At 21.9% G+C, this 15,903-nt stretch overlaps 1 protein-coding gene across 2 annotated transcripts in view; it reads right to left on the reverse strand.

Moving 5' to 3' along the window:
* Positions 1-1,065: 1,065 nt before the first annotated feature.
* Positions 1,066-15,903, reverse strand: part of LOC122848341 (neurotrimin-like) — a 75,981-nt gene continuing 61,143 nt past the window's right edge. For both annotated transcript variants that reach the window (XM_044146338.1, XM_044146337.1), the window contains 7 exons: positions 10,468-10,626; positions 9,391-9,519; positions 9,166-9,303; positions 7,793-7,942; positions 7,668-7,718; positions 2,168-2,233; positions 1,066-1,981 (listed from right to left, as the gene is read on the reverse strand). In XM_044146338.1, the coding sequence (XP_044002273.1) occupies positions 1,815-1,981; positions 2,168-2,233; positions 7,668-7,718; positions 7,793-7,942; positions 9,166-9,303; positions 9,391-9,519; positions 10,468-10,626 (860 nt within the window). In that variant the 3' untranslated portion in view covers positions 1,066-1,814. The remainder of the gene's footprint in view (positions 1,982-2,167; positions 2,234-7,667; positions 7,719-7,792; positions 7,943-9,165; positions 9,304-9,390; positions 9,520-10,467; positions 10,627-15,903) is intronic.

Raw genomic sequence — 15,903 nt, forward strand, 5'->3', positions numbered from 1 at the left:
TCAAAATTTCAATGAACAAAACATTTCATTAAAACTAAATTAGAAAAAAGAAAAAAAAAAAAAAGAATTATTCGAATGAATAGTCGAATATTTTATCAACAGTGCGTTGAAAATTCTTTCAATCAAAAAACTTCCATGTATTTTTTAATAAATTTTTCATTAATTTCCCCTAGTACTCTAAAGATCTACAATATTCAATTTTCACATGATCGCTTCTTTTAGTCAGCATCATCAATCGGACAATCCCCATTATACAAATTCATTTTTACAGTCTAGTGATTTCAAGTATGAATCATTAAATTGAGATTAAATACAACTCACATCATTTTATTTATTAATTCTTTTTGAATTATTATATACTCTCCCCTATCGTTGTTTATTTATTTTTACGTTTTACGTTTTAAGTTTTATTTTTTACGATATTACTTAGGTATATAACAATTTTACATTAAATCATATCAAACAATTTTTTTTATTTATTTTATATATCTTATATTCATGGCAAAAAATTGAATTTTAAAAATAGTAAATAAATAAAATTATAGACAGTTATACACTCTATCGTGTGAACGTACAATGTACAAAGTATAGATATCGCCAGTCAATAAATCATAGCATTTGTCTTATCTTATACACGGTTTATATGTAAATTCATTTACACGTACTGTTTCATCCATCATCTTTAATAAAATAAGAAAAAAAAATTTTATTATATCGTTATGATAAATTAATGTATCAATTAATTTTCTTTGATTAAGTTTATTAGTCTGGGAAGGTGTAAGGCACCATTTAATAAATTATTATATCCATAAATTTTATAATATATATATATCTGTAATTTTTATTATACCGCTGTTTCATATTGCTACCATATTCATTTATTTATTTATTTATTTATTTTTTTTATTTATTTATTTTATTCGTTTTTATGATTTATTAAAAATTTTTAAATTCAAATACAGGGTTCAATACTTTAATATTACAAATTTTCAATAAATCAAATATTTCTACAGAGAAATTTATTAATTTTATATTGATTTTATTTTATTTAAATATTTTGCAAGTTTGTAATTAGAATTTTAATAATGACACTTTAATACTCGAAATAAAAAAGTTGAAAAAAAAATTTCTCTATCAAATTTCAAGTTTGTTTTTCCAAAGTTTGTTTTGATTATTATTATTTTTTTTCATCAGTGCTAGTATGAACCCTGTATTACGGTAGCATTAAAATTTTTTAAATAAAAAGTTATTTAATTCAACTGGCGGTATATTAATATTTAAAAATGTCTTTTTTTTTATTGATGAAATCGGTGCGTGTAAATGTATTCTTAACTTAATTAACATTTATTATTATTTTGTTTAATTTTAAATGACTAGTTTTATTGTTCTTGCATTTGCGCGCACTGCACTTGTCAATAGTATATTTACAAATGTCAAATTAGCTCGTAGCACAATTTAATAAAAATTTATTCTTTATAATGTTCATATTTTTAACAACACTGTAGAGATTACAAGCTCACAAAAATCATCCACATGCACTATTTACGTTTGTACAATATTTTTTTATTTATTTATTTTTGTTTTGCATTTAATTATTTAATGTTTTTTCTTTTTTTTATCTCATTCTGATGGTTTTTTTCGTTTGAGTACGTAATTTAAAAAAAAAAAAAACACTATTTTAAGTGCATTACAATGTTAATTTGTCAAACAATTTATTTTTATAATGAAATTTTAACATTTCACAAAATTGTAATAAATTAAAAATTATTTTTATGCGTTGACAAACTTTTAATTGAAAATACTTATATTAATTTTCAAGCTGGATGAAATATTTGAAGTTGTGGATGATGATGAAAACAATATACCAATGCAAATGATAATATTACACACAAAATATTGCAATTTTTATTTGTCGCACTTGAATCATCATCGTAATCTTCATCGCCATCTAGAGTATCCTTTCTACCACGAAGTTTCAAGTCTATAAAAAAAGTTTAAAAAATTATTTTTTATATTATTATATTAATTTTAAAACAAAGAAAAAAAAGTATATTTATATTTTTTTAAAACCTAAAGTTTATTCTTCAAGTAATAAAGTTTTTAAAAAAAACATAAATATACTTTTTATAAATTAAAAATATTGAAATTATAATTAAAAAAAAAATACCTTGTTCTTTCAGAATATCTCGTTTACCTTCAATCAAATTGTTACTTGTATTTTTTCTCAATTTACCTGAAATAAAAAAAACGAAATTAAATACAAAAATCTTCAAGCAGAATGTTCTATTTTATATAATCATTTTAATTTAAGTATATAAAACTATGGATTTTTAAAATTACACCTATAAAATATTTGAAATTTCCAAGTACTCATTAGTAAACTTTTAGAAGTGTATGAGGTAAACTCACAGCATGATTTTATTTATATATATCTCATTGCCCTTATCAAAAATGTTTTATATACAAAATGACTACTTTAAGCCTTGATATTATAGCTAAGTTGGCTCATTTCAAAAGTACCCCAACTTGGCTATCATACAAAATTGACCAAAGTCTATCATGATTTTGGAGCATCGTAAATTTCAAACTTGATAAATATATATTTTACATGTAGCCATATCAAATTTATCTTGCACAGTTAAAAAAAAATTATATATAAAACTTGAATATAATAACTGTAATGATTTATTATGAAAAATAATATTACATAATTTTTTTTTATTGATTTTCCAAGATACTTCAGTATAAAATTGAAAAATAATTTCGACATTATATTTTTGGGTTTTTTTAGCTTTAACAAAAATCTTGAGATACTTTTTTATTTTTAGCAAGTGTGGAAGTGTTAAAATATAAATAAAATAATTGAATTTACATTATCACTTTATAATTAAAAAATGAGTGACACAAAAATGTAAATTAAAATTAAAAAATAAAAAAAATATGATAAAAAAAATGACTCATTATGAAGAATTACCCGCATTAAAGATAGAAATAAAATTTATATATATATTTCACAAAGCTCCTGTATTCATATAGTACCTGATAAAAGCATTGATTAACCATAAAACAAGACTTTGTTAATATCAGTTAAAAAAAAAAAAAATAGAAAAAACTTTTGCAAGGTGAGATTAAGCATTAAAGTGTGGTGAAGAAATGAGACTATGGTTATGACGCATAGTAGCAATCAAATAGTTTCATACTATTGCATTTATATTTTCACACAGATACACACAAACAAGCTTTATCAGGTCAGACTTTAATTTACAATTTTTGCATTCATATTCACACTGGAAAATATTTATGCTATATTCATTTTTTTAATTTTTTTAGCTTCTCTTTTTTATCCAGTAAGTACATAGCATATTAAAAAAAAAAAAGGTATATTGAAATACGAAAAATCAATTAACATAATAAATATCTTAAATTACTTTTTCTTTTTTATTTTTACACCTCAAATTTTAAACTTGAAAAAAATTAAATATATTTTATCTAAAAGTATAATAATCAATGAACAAAAAAAAAAAAAAAAAAATACATAATATTTGTCAAAAGTTAAATTCTTTGAACGAAAATTTTTTAAAAGAAAAATAAAAAATTAACATGAATAAAATATTCAAGTAATTTTTTTTTTTCTTTTGTAACTTTAATTTTTTTTTTTTTTTTTTTATTACTTTTAAATTAGTTAATTAACTTGAAATTTTTTACAGGTATTTTTTTTTTTTTTAATTTTTTTTATTATAATTTTATATAAAATTGTATTTAAAATTTTTAATAAAGATAAATATTGCTCGTCTTTAATTTCATAATATAATTTTATATAGACAGTGTATATAAAAAGATAATATAAAAATAAAAAAGATATTCAATTTGAAATAATGATTCACTGATTTTGTATTGTTGTCAAATCAAGTTCATTCACATCCCCTTTTTATACAGTCGATTGTTGTAATGTCATTTTTTTATTTTATTTTTATTTTCCACGGGTAAGATAAATATATTTGCGATTACTACAAAATGTATTGTACATATACGACATAATGCGTGACTGTGATAATGCGATAACGGATACGCTTTCTCAGTTCCGGATCGACGCGTGTCAAGGATTTACAAAATAGTATATAAAAAAATACTACGTACTATTGCCAAGTCGAAATGAATGAATCAGATATATATTGTCAAAGGGAGATTATTCGAATTTGTCGAAGAATTCAGGCGGAATGAGACATGTATTATTCTTGCCACGTGTGTGCATACTGGATGAGTTTATGGTATGTATATATACAGATGAAAAGGACAGGGACTGGATGGCTGACTAGGTGAAGGGATTTTAAAAGCTTTGTACAACATACTCCCATATGTATATTAATTTTTTTTTTTTTTACTTTTCAAAGAACTTATTCAATTGAATTATCTTTTTTCCATTGAATAGGCACATATTTTTAAATCTAATTTGTTCAAATTAAAATTTAAATACAATTTTTTAAAAATTATTTGATGTTCTTTTTTTTTTTAATTATAAATTTGATTGAAGTAATTTTTTTAATTCAATTTCAACAACAATTTTTAATAATATATTATTATTTATAATTGAATGAGTATTATATGTATAATTATTTTATATTTATAGACTGATTGGATATTATTTATTTAAAATTAATTTATACATTTGTAAAAAACAAAAGAAATTGAATTTTTTAATTTAATGTATGTGATAAAAGTTTATAAATTAGTTTTTATATTTTACTATTTAAAAATCGATATTAATTTATTGAAAAAGTCATTGAATTTATTTTAATAATTCGTTTTTTTTATTTTTAATATGATTTTAAGTTTTTTTATGTCAATCATATTATAATTTTTATTATTATTCACAGTGAATAAATGATTAAGTACAAAAATCAAATATTATAAATTTTTTAGATATTAAAATGTGAGTAAAATTAAATATCTGTTAATTTTATAATTTATTAATAAATAATTTTAAAAAAATTGAATTATAATATTCAGTTCATTGTATCATTAAATTATTCCAGATTTAATGATACATATATTTGATATTTATTTAATTAGCAGATAATATTGAGGAAAATTATTTTACATTATTTATTATTATTATGAATATGTAAATTAAAAATTAATCATTTATCACAGAGCTGGAAGAATTTTTAAAAAACGTTAATAATTTAATTGAATATAGTTATGTGAAACATTAAATTTTGGCAAGACTAGAGTTTTATATTAATCCACAGTGTTATCACAAATTTTCAACTCTTAAATATTTAATTAACATTAATATTTAAATTTTTTCATTTTTTAATATTTATAATATGCAAGCTGCAATATGTGGCTTTAACTTATTTTCTATTATTTATTCAATTGTGATAAAAATTAAAAATACTAAGAGGACAAAAAAATTAAAAAAATAATGCTTTGATGTATATTTGTATTACTATTTAAATAAAAATATTAACTAAGTTACTTTTCAAATGAACTTTTTTTTTTTATAATTTTATATAATATTTTGTAGTTAACATTTTTGAATATTTTAGGGAATTTATTCTTCTGTAAAAATAATAATATTATACCTTATAAAAAAAAATAAAAATAAAAACTTTATACAGACGAAAGATAAAAGTATGATGCCTGCCAGATATACAAAAGCAAAAGTGCCCACAAGAAAAGCCGATCAACACATCCAACGACGACGAAAACTCACTTCATTTTTCCAATTTTTTATATAGTTTCTTTTTTTTTTCATAAAAAAGTTTTACCATACTTGCCAAGATACATATACTTTCCAACAGAATGAATTTATATTTTTTTTTTTTTTTCAAATGAAGAATATGAAAATAAAAAGTATAATATACTTTTGAACTTGACTCTAAACTATAGACATTCTACTTTGAAACAATCACGCACGTGATATTTGAACAAAAACTAAAGGGGTGTAAATGAAATTTCATTTTTTTTAAAGTAAAGAGACATTGAAAGAAAATTTTTTATAAATATAAGAGAGCAAAGAAGAATAATTTAAATTTTCAATTTTTTTCTTGTTTTTTTTTTTTTCAAACAACACTAAAAATATAATAAAAAAAAAAATTGCAAATAGGGCTATTTAATTCAAGTACAATGGTGCATTGTATCTCCAAAGTATTTACTATTTTTTAGTATTTAACAAGTATATTTCACAGCTTATCTGTAATCCGATTACAGTAAAATTTGCTTATTCATAAAGTTGAATACACAAAAGCATTATACTACTCTAACCATTTGTGGTTATTGTAAATAAATATTTTTTATTGTCAATTTTTAATAGGATTAAAATTGACATTTTGTTATCAATTTTTGAGCAATCTTTATATGAATAATATTTCATATTTAAAAATTCCATTTGAATTATTTCATAACGATAATAATAATTCAAAGAAATTAGTGTATGAAAGCAAAGTGTAGAAGTAGAAATTTGAATCGGAATATTTTATTGAATAATAATTATAATAACAAGGTGTAAATTAAATTAATTTAAATTAATAAATAAATTATTGTTATGAATTATTTTAGAGTGTTTATGTTGATAATAATATTAAGTCTAAATTAATCAAAATGTTTATGTTAGTTTAGAATTATATCGACTTTATATTGTCTAATTTTTTCAGAAATTTATCGATAATTAAAATAAGCAATGATGTTTCAATTTCAATAACATATTGTTGTTATATGATTATATTTATTTAATGTAGATATAACCACACAAACTAATAAAGCTCAACATCATTAGCGTTCAAATTCTTTGGTTGAATTGTGAACGATGTTCAGTAGTGTGTTAATTTGCTTTTATGAAACAAGTATATTATTAATTTGGAAATATTCTCAGGTGCTCGATCTAATTAATCATCATTCCGTAAATACACCCTTATGCTAACCTATTGTACTCATAAAAATGAGATATAAAAAATTAATAATAGAAAAAAAATAGTCAACAATCCAGTGAGTCTACTTGTTTGAAAGTTGAAAGAGTCAGTACTTAAGTTTTTGTTTTTTTTTTTTTAACTTGGAACAATTGTTTTTGATAATTATATTATTATTTTTATTATTAATTTTGAATTAATGCTTGTGTGAATTTTCAATGTTACTCTTCAAGTTTTTATAACATTTGTTTCAATACAAAAGATTTTTATTAATTGTCTATTTTATACAAAGTATTTGAGTCTGAAAATTTTTTGTAACAATTGGAAATTATCTTTGTCAATTTTTAATGCTTTTATAAATTTTTCAATCAATAATACGGAATTAAAAAGAATTATAAATTTAATCTGAAGTGATACCGAAAAAATTGAAAAAAAAAATGAAAATATAAAATTCCATTTAAATAAATAATTCAAAAAAAGAATAGAAAAAATTTAAAAATTTTAGTTTTATTTAATTTAAAAAAGTGGAAAATTTAACGAAAAAAAAAAACAAAAAATGAATAAAAAATTTGTTCGTGATGAATTAATAAAAGCTGTCGACTAATTTTAATTTTAATCAATTTTTTTAAATCAAATTGACAGTGTAAATAAATTTCAAGAGATATATTATTCTATTTAATAAATTATTTTTAAGTGAGATTAAAAATTATAAAAATATATAAATATTTCATTTGTCTTTTGAGTTAATGAATAACTTACTTTTGTGCTTTGTGTTATCACTGTGATCAATTGCATTATCCGAGGTAATTTCTAAAATTAAATAAACCAAAATTAAACATTTTATTAACTAAAAAAATATATGTATATTAATTTAATTGACTCACGATAAAGTTTAATGCTGCCATCAGTGTCACCAAGTGAATTTCTAGAAACACATTTATACGTTCCAAAATCAGAAGCGCTGACTGAACGTATAACAAGTCTCATATGAACCCTGTAAGCATTTTCCACAAGTACTGGCTCATATCTACCATCTGAAATTGAATGATTAAATTTACAAACAATTGATATATATAATCATAAATACAATTGTATATCTAATAATACTTGTCATCATAAATTTGATTTTGACATGTATGTTATGATATAATTTTATTGAGAAAATTCAACTCAAATGTGTAGAAGATATATAGGTCACAATGGCTCAATCAAGTTGGATGATGGCTTACAAGTATTCTTGCTTTACTGTCTAGCACATATTGATATTCGCTACGCGAAATTCAAGTTATGATTTCTGTTTAGATCGACGCCATTCAAAAATTTCTTACCTTTATCATTTTACAAGCCAGACAATTTATAAACGTAACATTCAATCAATCTATCAATTCATTTCGAAATATTATCCAAAGAAAAATATATATCCTGCAATTTATGTCATCACATATTTTTATATTTATTTTTTATCTTTTGAATTTCGATTGGTCAATAGTGATTTCTTGACTCTGTCGATTTGTTAAACTATAAAATATATAAATTGTCAACCGGAAAAATTTCATTGAAAAATACTATCGTAATTTATCGAAAAATTTCGATATAGAAAATAAAGAAATAAACTATTTCGAAATGTTATTTTACTATATACATAATTAAATTTATTTATCGAAATATTTAACTGGATTAAATATAGCCAAGAAGAAAATGTAAATGTAAATTATAATTTAAATATATTTTTTTTTTACTTGGAAAGTAGTCGAGTGTTGTTATTACTTGTTTGATTATTAATTAATAAAATATAAATTCAAAAATTTCGAAAATAATTAGGTAAATTCATAAAATGTAATATCCGTATTTTGGGTATAATTAAATACGGTGAAGTTACTCTATTGTTTGTTTAGCTGTAATATTTTATACGAGTATGAAAGTACTAATTACATGTGAAAGTTCAAAAATCGAATAATAACATTCCTCTCACACAGCACATTACAATTGTATTCAATTTTTTTTGTTCTCTGCAACAATGTTTTTTTTTGTAAAATTTTCAGTTATTTTTAAATTCTATTATTTTCCTGAAAATCCTTTTATCCTTTTAGCTCAAAAAAAAAAAAAAATTAAAATAACATATTTGTATAATTAAAACCTACATCATTATTTTATATAACTTTATTTTTATTTTATTCTTTTTGACCTCGAGATAAAAATACATGTAGTGTTTTTTTTTTTAATTTTAAAATCTCAATTTAAAAATAAATAATATTACCTTGAGCAATTATTTCGGATTTATCCTTTGTCCAATAATTAATTGATTTTGGAAATGCTTCAGATAAACACTCCAGAGTCATAGATTGACCTTCTCGAGCACCAACTAGTTGATTCTGAACTGAGACCATAGGTGAAACTGTAATTATAATGAATATTATTTTACAAATTTTAAGGATAATTATCATTTATATGGTATAATTATTTGAGAGTATATTTTACGTACAATGAACGATGAGAACAATACGTTTGCTGACACTGGGTGGTACTCCATTTGTTGCAATACAAAGATACGATCCCATATGCAAACGATTAACTTTTGTTATTGTGAAATTTGTGCCATACACTGCTATAGCTGAAAAAACAAAAAAAAATTAAATTTATAAACAAATTATACGAACAGGAAATTTGACATTAATTATAATGTTTTTTTTTTTCAATTCAAATTCATTATTTTCAACATAATGTGGTATATCAATAATTAATTTTCTTAAATGTCGAAATTTTAGATAAATAAATTAAATGAGCACTTGAGTGAAATTGAATTAAAATTTTAAACACAGACTAGACATGAGAGATATTATTATAAGAGATATTTATCCACTAACATTGTCTTGAGCTTGATAATACAATTTGATATACAAATTTTTTTAAAACAATAAAACCTCGTTAAAATTTAATTATTTCTTAAATATAAATTATCATTTGAATATTATTTTTAGATAAAGCCAAAGGTTATATGTACATGCGGTTTTACGTTGAGCTTTTATAACCAAAAGAAAATAAAAACCACACAGTTGATTGTAAACAAAAATCACAAAAATTAAAAAAAAAATACTTGCATGTCACTAATAAAATAAATATAATATTATTCTTTTATCCAAACATTTTTTTCTATTTTCAATGTTAAAAAAAAAAATTAAAAAATACTTCATATAGTTTCATCTGTACACGTATGAAATATAAAACGAACGTAATTTGTATTTTTGTTTATTTTTGCTTTATTGACAATGTTTTTTTCAATAGCCACAAGCTAACGCTGAAACCCACGTTTTTAATAATACAATTAAAAAAAATTCTCAGCTACTGGTTCGTGTATTTTTTGTTTATATTTATCAGAGTATTCACAGTAACAATAATATTGGATTATACATCTAATAATGTTTTTTGAATTATTAATTCTTCAATGAAATATTGAGTATATAAAAGAGCAAGAGAAAATAAATTAGAAAGAATATATGAATAGAAAATATTAAATGTCAATGCAATTATCAACACAAGCATGAGGTTAATGAATCTTTACCTTTTTCGTCATTCCCACGAGAAATTTCATTGCCGTCTTCTCGTCTCCAGGTGATATTTGGTGTCGGTGATCCTCTTGCTGAACATCTCAGTGTGACATTACTATTTTCACGCACAATAATATCAGTACTTGTCTCATTATCAATAATATCCGGTGGAACTAAAAATAAAAACACAAAAAATATAAATAAAAAATTCATATTAAAAAAATATTTTTACATTTATTGAATGGTATATAATTTATTTAAAAAAAAAAATTTATTATAGATAAAATATTTTATGTTAAAAAAGAATAAAATTATAATATTGATAATAAAATTCTGTAGAGGGTAGCTTGATTAAATATTCTATAAATTTTGTAGAAATGTCACCCTTACAGGAAAAGGTTACGGATGTCCGAAAACGCTTTGCAAGACACACATGCGTCTGATGTATATTAAGGGTATATTTTCCAAGAGATAAGGGTCAAATAGTAACAGAGTAAATCATTGCCAGAGATTTACTAAAATGCTGAGTGCGTGTTTGAGGCAGTATTAGAAGTACAATAAAGGATGAATAATAACATGGACTTGGCTTTTATCCGGTTATGATGTTAAAATTTTCTCTATATCAAAAACTTCATATGTATTCTGACGTTATTCTGTTCTTTTATTTTTCATATACTCGATTATCTGATCAGCTTATTCAATAGAAATTTTGTAAATTTATACAAAAAATTATGCACATTTTTTTTAATGTAAAATTTTTAAAATTAACTAGTAATTTTTTATTAATTGTTGTTAATTTTTGAAGTTAATTATCAAATTTTATCACAATAGTTAGTCTTCATTTGAACCAGCCTTATGTAAAAAAAATAAATCATAAAAATTGATCGGTAATAATGTTGGAGCCAATTATAAATTAGTAGAAAATTTATCCTCATCGAAAAAAAAAAAAAAAATACTTGGCGAAATTATAAAATAAAAAATCTACAATTTATAAAGACTAATGACATATTTTTTTTTATATTTAGTTGATGATTGAGATTGCAAAAAATATTTAAAATTGTTTGATAGTAAATCGCAAGATTCGCGATACCGATTTTATTGCAATTCCCACAGTCAGAGTTCGATTTGCGGTTGAGTGGTTGAATGCTGAATTGGTTGGTCAAAGCCGTTCTCCTGGTTCTATGGTCAGCCATATCGTATTATATTGACATTTACCCTCACCTATTGGTGATTTCGATTCAACTTGTCTCTTGAATTGCTCGATTCTAAAGTCTCAATGTGTGTCCCTATAACTGGGGTCACCGAGTACCGAGGGCGTCACTGATTTATATATCGAATACATGATTTAAAAAAAAATAAATAAATAAATAAAATATATTTATAAATTTTAATCAATACAGCTAGTTTTTATATAAATATATTTTTTTTTATACAACTACTGTAATAAATTTTTTTTTATCAATAAAATTTCTGTATAATTTTCAGTTCATTTTCGGATCATAATTTCTCAGAAATTATTTAAAAATTTTTTTATTTGAAAATACTAAAGATAAATTAAATAATACAATTGACTTTTTAGTTTAAAAATATAAAAAATATGACAATTTAATTTTTTATTTTCAGAATATTCAAAGCTGACAATTTTAGTAAAAAATTAAAAAGAAAAAAAAATATATTTAATTTGATGAATTCATTATAATAAAAGTATTTATATATAATATAATAAAATTAAATATTAAATAAATACAAAAAATAGTGCAAGTATTGTTACAGTTATATATAAACAATGTTGGAAATTGTCTGAAATGTATAGATGCCATTATCAATGGATAATACTGGATTTTTTTTCTATTGGTCAAAGCTCAGGGATAAAAGTATCTAATGATGTTGTGTACATAGAAATAGGTATACAGTTATTTTGTAATATATAGCTTTACTTAGATGCATTGACCAATACTGTAAGCTAAAGAGGAAAAGTGGTCTTTACCAATATATCAAGACAAGTACAAGCTCTCATGGTTTTAAAGCACACAGTAACTTGTTCTCACTTGGGAAATCCTGAAAACTATTAGATCGTATATAAGCCAAGTTATATTGTATGCTACGATTTAGCTTTAAATCAGATAAAAAAAAATTATAAAATGAAATAAAATAATAAATATAAAAAAAAAAATAAGTCAAAAAAAAAAAAAAATTGTCTGCTTGCAAGACATGAAAGACACTAAAATTAACATGGATATAATTCATATTTAATAAATTATCATCAACAAAAGTCAGTCTAGAAATAATTCACAAAAACAAATTATATATTTTCTTGAAGAAAAGAAAATCTAATTGACAAATAAATAAATCTATGAAAAGAAATAATTATTAATAATTCACAAATGTTATTCTCCTTTTGATAGATAAAAGTTTTGTTGAATACAAAAAATAACCAATAAATGTGAGTGATTTTTCACTATGCTATTTTTATAAATAAAGTATTAAAAATTACTTAATACATTTTAACGTAATGAATTTTAAATTTAAAAAAATCAATGAAAAAAAAAATTTTAATATTTTTTTTTTATATTAAAAATTTTATAAATAATTTAATATTAAAAATTGCAACTTGCAAGCTCAGTTGATAATACGTTAATAATTTTATTATCATATTTTTTTTGTATTCACTGTTTTTACTTTTTAGGTAGAGTACAAAAATAAAAGAGTAGATGGAAAAAAAAAAAAAATAACAACACTGAAATAACAATGTTTGCATGATAGTTAAGTGTACAGTTGATACGAATATATACACATATTTGTATCAGCTATATGTATATGCGAATGCGTAAATATTTGCATGTAAAGTTGAAAGCTCACTAAACACTAATGCCGATACATGAATATCTATATATATATTTAAATATATAATAGCAATGTTGTACTAACGAGGCTCACCTACGTTTAATGCGTGTATGTTTTGGCCTTGTGGACCACTATTATTAGTGTCAGCTTGCCACAACATTTCAAAAACCCTAGTAGATATTCATGTCCACAACTGAGCTCTCTAACAATTGATGAAAACAATGTATTGCAACGCATGCCTATTTTCAATTGAAATTTGTAAATTTTGTTTTCAAATTGAAGTACAATTAATTGTTTCACAATTGTTTTTTTTTTTTTTCTATTTTGAATAAGGTATATTTATTGTATATTTTCAGCTTTCATTGATTACAAATAAATTCTAAATTAGGAAAATAAAAAAAAAACTCGATATATACACTAATAAAGCCATTATTTTTTGTGACAATAAATATTTGAGTACAGCAAGTAGTACAAGTCAATGACAAGACTACAGACAAAGTTAAATCATTTTTTTTTCACATGAAAAAAAAATTTTAAAAAATTTTTCAATGACACAAAATTTAATAAACTCAATGTGTTCTAAAATTATATTTAAAAATTTTATTTTAGGATAAATTTGATAATGAAAAATTGGCAGATAACGTGATTCAGTAGTTCAAGTCAACCAATATCAGCCACTTTTTTATTTTTCTTCTTTTATTTTATGTATAGTTAAAAAAAAAATTATTAAATAACGTATTAATATAAAATAAATTTTATTGTTTATTAATTAATAGATTATTTAGATTTACTTAGTTGAAATCCTAATATAAAAAGGACAAACATCATCGGTCTTCCGGACATTTGATTGGTCATTGTTTTTTTCTTACTTACTCTCATACAAATTTCTTTCTGTTTGTCTTTTTCTATTATTTTTTTATTTATTTCGTTAGCAACGAAAAAACAACAAAAAAAAGCGAGTAAACAAAATTTTTTTTGATATTTTTTATGTTTTTTTTTTTAAATTGACATATTAAGCTAGCACAACTTTTTTAATAATTATTAGATCTTGATGCAATTGGGCTTGAAATTTTGGGCGAATTATGTGTTTTTTATGTGTGAAGAAATAAATTTGAAAGAAAATTTTTTTAAATATTTTTTATATTTTTTTTAAAAATTGACATATTAAGCTAGCACAACTTTTTCAATAATCATCGGATCTCGATGCAATTAGGCTTAAAATTTTGTGCGAATTATGTGTTTTTTATGTGTGAAGAAATAAATTTGAAAGAAAATTTTTTTTTTATTTTTTACATTTTTTTTAAAAATTCAAATATTAAGCTAGCACAACTTTCTCAATGATCATCGTATCTCGATGCAATTAGGCTTAAAATTTTGTGCAAATTATGTGTTTTTCATGTGTGAAGAAATAAATTTGAAAGAAAATTTTTTTTAATATTTTTTATATTTTTTTAAAAAATTGACATATTAAGCTAGCACAACTTTTTTAATAATCATCGGATCTCGATGCAATTGGGCTTAAAATTTTGTGCGAATTATGTGTTTTTTATGTGTGAAGAAATAAATTTGAAAGAAAATTTTTTTTTAATTTTTACATTTTTTTTAAAAATTCAAATATTAATCTAGCACAACTTTCTCAATAATCATCGGATCTCGATGCAATTGGGCTTAAAATTTTTTGCGAATTATGTGTTTTTTATGTGTGAAGAATTAATTCAAAAACAAAATTTTTTTAAATATTTTTTATATTTTTTTTAAAAATTGACATATTAAGGTAGCACAACTTTTTCAGTAAACATTCAATCTTGATGTTATTAGACTAAAAATTACGTGTGAATTATGTGTGATTTATGTGTAAATAAATAAATTAAAAAAATTTTTCGTCAATTTATTCATTCTTTTTTTTTTATGATAATACTTGTGTTTATAAAATCAATGAACAATGAACCTTATAGAAGGTATAGATACAGGCGCGCGTAGCGCGCCAATGTGCTCGTTTATAAAAAAAACATAGTAGTGACAGTTTAAGTCATATTATACTAAAAAAATTTTTGGAAATATTCAAATATAATTTTGCTAATAAATTAATGGTCTAGACTTTTGAAATTAATAATTTATGCAAAGTTTATATTGTTTTAATTATTATGAAATATTGTATATTCTATAATTGGGAGTTTTTTATTTTTATTTTTTTTTTTTATTAATGATTATCATTGAAGAAAGTTTTAAAAATGTTCAACATTGTAATGTTCATTGAACAAAATACACAAAGTTACAAAAGACAAAATATTATTCATGAACAAAAATTTGAGTGTCTCGCAGTGACTCTTGTAAAACTTTTAGAACATAATTACCTACGGAAATGACAATTTGCTTTGACTAAATCGTCCTCAACTATCCAGAGAGACCTGTGCTTGAAATTCATTTTACTAAAATAAAAAGTTCACTGTAGTTGAATACGTTGAAAACGAGCAATAAAATTGCTATAAACCTCTATTTTTTTATTTTTTATTCTTCATGCAAATTAGAACTTGTTTGAATCTTATAAAAGTAATTTTATTATTTGAAATCAAGTTTCTTCGTTTATTGTTAAACATCATACATAA

The sequence above is a fragment of the Aphidius gifuensis genome, linkage group LG2 (assembly GCF_014905175.1).
Source record: "Aphidius gifuensis isolate YNYX2018 linkage group LG2, ASM1490517v1, whole genome shotgun sequence".
NCBI classification, from domain to species: domain Eukaryota; kingdom Metazoa; phylum Arthropoda; class Insecta; order Hymenoptera; family Braconidae; genus Aphidius; species Aphidius gifuensis.